Consider the following 8868-nt stretch of genomic DNA (forward strand, 5'->3'; position numbering starts at 1 on the left):
ACAACAAGGGAACCTGGGGAGCCTGAAATAAGACAGCCACTGGCAGACTTACGTTCTTTTTACCAGTTTCACCCAGGGCTGCCACTGTGGCAAAGTACTGGATGACACGTTTCGTGTTGACAGTCTTGCCAGCACCAGATTCTCCGCTAGAGGAAGGAGGAAGTCAACATAGGCATTGCTCAAACAGCTGTAACTCATCCTTTCAACCCCTTTCCAGCCAGTTCCTCCCCTCAAGGTTATTCTCAGAATCACTGGCTCCAATGTCTGCAGCCTGTTGTTTGGCCATTTCCATGGAAATCACATCAAGTTGACTGAATGAAGAGGTGAATTCCTGTAATAGCAGTGGCTCACTCTTCACTGTGACTGGGTTCAGAAGTCCAGTCCAAACCTGCTGAGATTTCTTTAAGCCTTGAAGTTTTATTGCAAACTTCTGAGGTAGACCTATATACAGCTAATGAGTTAGAAAAAGTACAGCAAAGCTGCAATAATTTGCCAGCATTACCCAGGAACACATATGGCTGTGTAGAGACACTCTCAAGTCTCCAACTTTCATGCTTGCCAGTAAATGGCACACCTCTTCTTCTCTACCTTGGTCATTTCCCTCTCTTTCGATGCATCTACATAACATTCTTAAATATAATTTGCAGCAAGAGCAACCACACTGAAAAGAAGGACTCCTCTGTGTTCTGAAGAGGGCAGCTGCAACAGGGCTAACCCTGGAAGAAGCTTCTCTGACTGCCTACCGAGTTGTCATACTTTCTTGGAATGAACACTGGATGGGGATCAGAAATGGGCCAACCTCCCCCAAACCCTTAGTTTCTCATGGAGCTCAAGTTAACCAGCAGGTGGCCAAATTGCCAGTTACTCGACTTCAATCAAGTTCCAGGTGATTTAGCTGAGATTTCAGGAGTCAACTTGTATTTTACTTCAGGTTTCTTTTTCTTCAGAGTTTCTCACAGGCAACAGAGTCTCATATCAGTCAAAAAAGAAACACTTACGTGATCAGCATAGACTGATTCTCCCGATCTGTGGAGGAGGAAAAAAAGGAGACAAACTTAATAGGGTGTGCAAATTGCTTATTATAATTGTAAATGAGTACTAACTACTCCAGAATCAGTCCTTCAAGGACGGTAGAGAATCACATGAAGCAGAGACAGAAAGATAAAAACTAGTATCACCTCGAATGACCTCCTTCAGTGAAAGCCCTGCCCTTAATACCTCTCTTGAGTTTTGTCCAAATCAGTATTAAAGACCTGTGAATCATATACATTCTCCTGTGTCTGGGAAACTATAATAAAGAAAGTAATTTCCTGTTACCAAAACGTTTCTTATCTTACTCCTGGGCGTGTCTTTGCTCTCATCTGACCCTTCTGCTCCTTAAATACCAGACCAACAAAGTAATTTTGCTGGTTTTTCACAGGCCACTCCTTACAATGCTGGAATGAAGCAAGTGATTGTCCAGGCCTAATGGCCTGATCAGAAACAAGCAATTATTAGAACACTTTGTAAAGTTAATATATTATTAATTAAGTTCAGCAAATGCTAAATCATGGCAGTTTCCCAAGTCACTGCACCTCAATTCCTCTTTTCTTTTTAAAATCCCAGTCATCATGGCAGGCTACATATTGGATAGTCTTATCTGATAAAAGGGCTTTTCTCTGTAGCCACACACACATCCCCTCTGCCCAGCACTTTCTGTCCCCTCACAGCTGAGGCACTTTCCATTTTATTAAAATCAGGTAACGGCAGAATGTGTTCCAGTCAAGCCTCTTAGGGATTTACGCTGCCGCCTCGCAGGACCTGGTGTTAACACACTGCTGCTGCCCCCTGCTGATAAACTCTTTTTTTTTTTCCCAGTAACTTGAGGGTCAGGGTGAGAAAATTCCACAGGGAAAGCGGAGGTTCAGTGCCACAGAACTGATGCCCAGAGCCACAGCACGTGGTGTGACAATGAGCCGTGGCAAGTTTGTGCAAGTGAGGTGCCCACAGCATCCTCGTTAGCTGGCCTTCACTAACCTTGGAATGCATACATCTTATCAGTGTTAGAATACAGAGCCTAAACTAACAGTAAGTGTATTTTTGAGGTTGGGAAAACACAGACGTTTGGGACATGGGCCCGTTTCTGTTACAACTACTTCTGGATATGGATTCACCCAGATTAGACAGCTAAATTTGTGCACCTTACAGATAAATCCATGTACGGAGCTTACTGTTACCAGAAGTACCACTGGAAAAGGCAGGGGGGTTTAAGAAAAAATAAGAGAGAGAGAGAGAGAGAGAGAGAGAGAGAGAGAGAGAGAGAGAGAGAGATACACACACACAACAAAAATCAGCAGACTGCCAAGCCCCGTTGCTTGAAGAGTATTTTCACGTTTGTTACATGTTGCAAAAGCTCTCACAAACTTCCATCCAGTACAACCCCATCAGCTAATTAAAGCAAAACCCAGTGTGAGAGCAAACAGTGTCACTTACTCCTCAGCATGTCGTGGTACGCGTTATCAGCGATGGAGAAGATGTGGGGAGGAGCCTCTGAGCGCCTCTTCCCTTTGTAGGCAGCAACAACCTCCGACTTGTAGACAGGCAACCACTTGTAGGGATTTATAGTCACGCAGAACAAACCGGAATAGGTCTAGAGAGGAACACAAAATAAGAGTAGAAAAAGAAACCCTTCCAGTGAATAAGTAAAAAGTCATAGTTAACCAAGCAGGACCTGGTGTTGCCAGCTTCTGATTTGGATTTGGATTTCAGCCTTCGATTTGAATTTCTGAAGATACTGGTCTGCTAATTGACTTTCTAATGGCAATCGATACCAAAACTACAGATATGGAAGTTTTCAAAAGGAGAAAAGTGGTTTTGGGATGTCAACCAGAAACGGAAACATCCCTTTCAGTAAAACAAAGGAGCAGCAAATAGACCCACATCTGATTTTCTGCCTTGCTACCCCACAAGAGTTGTTTCCTCTTGAAAATGGGCATTGTGATGGAAAGTTACAGTTTTCCCATTTGAATTCCATTCTTAGGAGGAGAAAAAAGCCTCTCATTATTATTTTCATGTGAGCACCTTTGGACAATTTCTGGTGGACGTTCAAAGAGAAAACAACTTCGTAGGGTTATAATCCAAAGATGTGGAGCTTTTTTCAGCTTTTGGAGAAACACAGTTCGTAAAAATTTATCTTTGTAGATGTTCTTTGGACTATCAACAGTCCAAGTTCACTGGGGCCTGGATATTCTGAGGAAAAATGAGCTTCCAGTTGTAACCTCAGGGGATTGGTGTCAGCAGGTACTTAGTCCACCTTGAGGCAAAAATCTTCAAAGAAACCCAGTTGTTATATGGGCACAATCACTATGTGCACATAGATTAATTAGCTCAGTTAAATTCTAAAAGTTTCAGGTGAAATCTAGGTCTTTTCCTTTAAAAATAGCATTAGGTCTTGGCATGAGTCCTCAGTCCTGTTTTCTACAAGAAAAACAATAAACCCCAACCAGAAAATGGATTAAAGCAAGATGCCAAATTTAACTTTCTACCTATACTGATCTACAAACAAAGCTGTGCTTTAGGCCATACACGTCCGTAAAAGGATTATTAGAGAAATGCAGAAAGTGTTTGACAATCAGAATTTAAATGGGAAAAAGTTGGATTTACTCTTCTGATGAACACCAAAAGTCAGAGCAGAGATTGGCTGGAAAATCAATAGATTCCTCTGACTGATTTCCAACACAATTGAATGCAGCAAGCTGAGAGCAAAATTCTGGCCCTTTAAAATTAGATTCTACTGAAACTTGTTCTGGTGCTGACAGAAATTATGCTAATCATGTCATGGGAAAGATACAGAACAAAGGGAAAGATCAGAATGAAACAAGACAGATGTTAGCACTGAAAATGAAGGGCATATAACTACTAAACTAAGATAGAAAGGCTCATACTTTAAAGAAGTTATGTTTGTAAAGAACTCTAAGCTTGAGGCAGTTTCTTAGCAAAGAAATCCCCATGGCTGGTGTTGACATAGATTAGTATGAGAAGATGAAGAATAAACTGGGTCTCCCCAATGCCTTGATAGAAGAAAATATGTCCCACACCACACCTCTCCTAGGCAAGCAAGCAAAACCAAGGAGCTATGCACCATCTTATTAATTTGATTTCGTCTGTATTCAGGCACGTGCCAGCTCTGAGCAACTTCTTCCTTGAAAAGACGAGCAAGACCCTCAGTTCTGTGACTTATCAAAGTTGTAAAACAAATATGAAAAACACAACACATTCAAACATGAAGTCCGGACTTTAAATGCAGGCGGCTAAATACACCCTGTGCTGGCCCTTACGTAGATCATCCAGTTGCTGTAGCGCTTTCTCAGATTGTACAGCACAGACGCCTCGTTCAGGTGGGTCAGCATAGACATGTCCTCGATCATGTCGAATTTGGGAGGGTTCATTGTCTGCACGTCATCTTCTTTTATAGTCATGGTCTGCAAAGACAAATAAGTACAGAAACACTGGAAAACACGGGGATTTTCTGTTGCTTCACACACCTTACAGGAGAAAATATATATTTCCCCCTGTAGAGGGAAGTTCTCCAGCTCAGTCAATACATAATATCATTTGTTTACACAGATATCAGAAGCATGGGGGAAGGCTGAGATGACAAAAGTAAGAAACGTGATGGTATGGCTGCAAAAGGAGCAGCTACAGCCTGGGTTTTGCCTGTGGGGACCAAACCAGAACTGGTAGCAAACCTCCAGGCACAGACTGCCCACAGCTGTGTGGTGGCTGACGATCGACTACCCACCACTGTATCACTGGTTTTCCCTTGGTGGTTTTCTCAGTGTTATCTTATCCTGATGTGGTACCACTTACTGGGGCTTCCCTTTCACAGCCCATTTCATGAAACAGGCAACTGAGCTTAAACTAAGACAGGGAAATTCTGGAGCTTGCAGCTCTGGCCTTGTTAGTCACAGATCAGACAAAACCAGTTTTGTACCCTTCCATCCGTTGTCTGCACAGTCACTTTGCCTTCGCTGCTTTCTGTAATTTCAGCTTCAACGTAAGCTTTCTTTTCATCAGGAACCCAACATTTCTTCTTCCCTGCGAATTGTGGAGATTGAGGGTTTACAGGCTTGCATCAAGCAGTAATGCTATGCCTACCTAAGTGAGATTTCTGGGTTACTTTTTCTGCACAAGTGACACAAAACCTCTGGCATTGCAACAGATTGGCAGTGCTGGGAAACTGCCTGATGAAGCAAAAGGAGTAGGGCTCCCAAATGTTGTCTCCCTTTGAAACTACGGCTCAGCTTCCTCTAGATCCTTCCAACACAAGGTGTCAAAATATTTCACTAATGCTGGCTAAGCCTCAGCCTCCACGGGAAATCCATAATCATTATCACCAGTGTGCAGATGGAGAAACTGAGATCTAAGCCCAAATTAAGGCGTAAGCTAAAAAGTCACACAGAGAATTTCAAATTGCGCAAGGAATTCAACCCACATTATTTGCCTGCCAGCCATCAGATTTAACCTTATTCCTTCATATTTTTTCTGAGGTTTGTGTTGAAAAACAGCAATATTAATAACCTACATTGAGTTATGTATGTACCTTTTTAGAGTTTGGAGTAGGTGCACTAGACTTTAGGTCTTTAGTTACAGCAACTATTGGGAATAGTGAAAGGCTAAAGTTATTGGCATATTTACACACTTACTACTAAACTTCAGGGCTCATATAAACCCATTTCATGAAAAATAAATTCTGAAAAATTAAAAGCTATCATCACATTGTCATACAGCCTGTAAATCAAACGAGACATCTAGTCAAGCCCCAGAATCTCTCATTACTGAAACATCAATGTCTGTTGTTTTTCTTTCAAAATGACAGAGATGATTCCCCTTTTAGCAGAGCAGTATTGATACACCTCACTTCTAAATCTAGATAATTACTCACCAGAGATTATTTTTATTTTGTACTATCTGTAGTTTTTTAATAGCTTTGCCAAATTAAGGAACCAGAACTTGGTTGAACCAGCTACCTCCAGCAGCAGCAGCACAGCAGTGACAAAGGAGGCTTTGCATCCTGCTTTGCTCTACATTTCCTTAACTACACTTGGATGTAACCCTCATCCCTCTTAACCAGCCACTGGCAGCACAAAGGTATTGCAACTCACCATCGAAGGCAACAGTCTGAGCCTTCATCAGCTCCTTCTCGCTCTTTCGGAGGTAGGGAGCAGCCTCCCCAAACTCTGACATATCGACCATCATCTTGGCAAGGATTCAAGGTGGCACAGCTCACAGAGGAAAAAGAAAGGCACCTGATCCACCAAAGAAAGAGGGGGGGGGAAAAACCCAGACAAACGTCTATTTTGTGAAAGATCCAAGGCAATATAAAATGCTCAGCACAACATGGCAGGTGGTGATCAAAGTGATGATTAATTTGAATCACAAATACCTGGTTTTATGATTAATTTGAATCACAAATACACAGGTTTGGAGCTATACTGCACCCTTAGTTAAACACTTCCTTGGCTCAGCGTATTTAAAGTCACTCAGATCTTGCAGGGTTCAAAAACCTCGACATGGGTCACAGTTATCTCCACAGGAGAATTTTATCTCTTCTTCATGACACATATGGTGCTTAGGAGCAGGAGGGACCACTTGAAGCTGTGACCACTTGAAGCTGTGATTTTAAAAACTACTTAGCAGGGGCCTCCTCTGACCCCTTTCAAAATTGCCTGGAGCAGAGGTATGCTCTCATGCCGGTCTCCCTGGAGCTGTGCCACTCAGCCACTTCGAGCACCATCCCAGGCAGGCATTTTCTGGCAAACACGGAGCAAGACTTCCCTGCTGCACACTGAGAACTGCTGCAAGGGTGTGCGTTATGCCCTTGATGTGGCTCCAGGGACATGCCCATGCTCTCGCTGTAGAAAGTCAGCACCGGAGCTGGAAACAGCTCTACTCCCTGCAGGACACCCCTCTCATTGCAGGAATCAGCATGTTAATAAAAACAGGACCAACACGGACTGGGGAGTTGCTGTGCTGGTGCAGCTTCCCAGGCTGCTGGTACCTCCGAATTGACCAGGTCTCCCCCTGCAGCAGCGCGTGACATAGAGCAAGTGTATCTGCAATATTGGTGCAAGGGCTTTGGTTTTAGATTAGTTTGAGCATATTAGTCCAGCTTAATACCTATGCATGTTTTCTCAAATGACAAGGCCGTGGTGTTTAGGAGCCTTTTATCATGAAAGAGAGGGCAGGGGATATGGGTATCAGTGAGACTAATTTGCTGGGTTTGTACTGCCAAGTAATTAATTTGATTGTTTTGTACTCTCTAAAGTGATCAAACAGATATGTTGTTTGGTTGTTTTTTTACATACACAGACATAAATACTACACACACACACACACACACTTACATAAACTACTCAAAGTGCTGTCCAGAGAATGTCTAAAAGAAGTTCCACTGCTAAAAGGTGTACACACACAATTTTAGAATTTCAGGTGTTTTTTTCTTTAAAGTCAAAACATCATTCTATCACTATTCAAAGCTGTATAACTGACCCTCAGGTATAATCTCTTCCTTTATTTAAATTCTCGTGCAATATCCAGAGCAGTTGGACAATTTTTTGAGACCTCTATCAAGACAGACACTGTAGTCTTTCAAAATTTAATTCAATGTATTTCTAAGAAAATCCTGGTAGGAATAAAAACTCCTCGCTAACCAAGGCAGCTTTTTTCCAACACATTCCTCCTGGGGAACGTAAAGCCCTAAGACAGCAGAGCTGCCAAAGTGTTACATCCAGCAGTACAAGCTGGATACCTTCTGTCTTTTTGCTGTAGAGCAAAAATTTTCTTCTTCAGAATTAACCCTAATTTTTTGTAGACTTAGAAATAATCTTTTAAATCTTAATCTTTTTAAAGATTAAGGGCCCACATAAGCACAAGTATCAATTATTTTAACATGATCTGAACTGACCAAAATTCCCAGCTGGAGACACAACTCAATACCAGCCTGGCAGAGTCTCTCTCCCTCTCTAAGTGTGTCTCAGTTCTAGTGGAGCAATGAAATTACATCAGTTCATATATTTAAACAGAACAGCGTTAGAGCACATAAGTGTCATTTCACATTAAACGTGCAAATGCCAGAGGGGCCACTCCAGTGTTAATCTCTAGGACTCAGGGCAGGTTCTCACAAGTCATAATACATGCTAAAGTGCTCTGAACCACTTCTGTGCAGCCTAGCTCCATTTGCAGACCTCTTAGGGACAGTTACTCAGCTATCACCTTCTTGTCTCTTCCCCATCCTCCCATATTCAAGATGAACCACTATGGCAAGTATGTTATGGTGTAAAGCAGCACTATGGCAGCTGGGAGAGAACCCCTTTTTCTTCAGCAGCCTGTGTGTTTGGAGATACGGCAGAGGTTGGAGCCCAGGCAGCGCACACCTTGTGGGTGCAGACAACTCAGTGAGGCAAATCCATCACCAGATAGAAGAAATTGGAAATTTTGTTTTGTTATGGACATAGGATTATTTTTAAATTTCAGAATACTCAGGAAAGACAAGGCTAAAGCTAAAGATGTTCTAGCTAACAACAAAAAGAGCCAGCTCTTGTATATCAGTTGTGGAAGAGTCTCGAAAACACCTACTCCCTGTAGAAAGCCAATACTGTTGCACGAAATTAAGTGGCATGGTGAGGACCACCGACAATTTGACGGTGCATTCAGTCTTGGAAAGGAGGGACGTCATCTTTTCCTGCTGGGACTGTTGGAAGAGAGACCGTAGTACTAGCGGCAGATAGTAACACAACGGCAACAACGTCAGCCATCACTTGGCTTTGAAGGGAGCCCAGTAATTTTCCAAGGGTTGTGACTCAGGTTGGATTAATGAATGCCTTGGAC

At 42.5% G+C, this 8868-nt stretch overlaps 1 protein-coding gene across 3 annotated transcripts in view; it reads right to left on the minus strand.

The window, feature by feature from the left end:
- The window catches only part of MYH15 (myosin heavy chain 15), a 45462-nt gene extending 39179 nt beyond the window's left edge, over positions 1-6283 (minus strand). Inside the window, exons 1-6 of one of the 3 annotated variants that reach the window (XM_032679704.1) lie at positions 6144-6283; positions 4973-5076; positions 4317-4460; positions 2473-2629; positions 999-1026; positions 53-146 (exon numbers count right to left, since the gene is read on the minus strand). In XM_032679704.1, coding sequence (XP_032535595.1) covers positions 53-146; positions 999-1026; positions 2473-2629; positions 4317-4460; positions 4973-5076; positions 6144-6237 — 621 coding nt within the window. In that variant the 5' untranslated portion in view covers positions 6238-6283. The remainder of the gene's footprint in view (positions 1-52; positions 147-998; positions 1027-2472; positions 2630-4316; positions 4461-4972; positions 5077-6143) is intronic. The other 2 variants (XM_032679705.1, XM_032679706.1) reach the window with 2 other exon arrangements.
- Positions 6284-8868: the final 2585 nt, after the last annotated feature.

This window comes from Chiroxiphia lanceolata, chromosome 2, assembly GCF_009829145.1.
Source record: "Chiroxiphia lanceolata isolate bChiLan1 chromosome 2, bChiLan1.pri, whole genome shotgun sequence".
NCBI classification, from domain to species: Eukaryota; Metazoa; Chordata; class Aves; order Passeriformes; family Pipridae; genus Chiroxiphia; species Chiroxiphia lanceolata.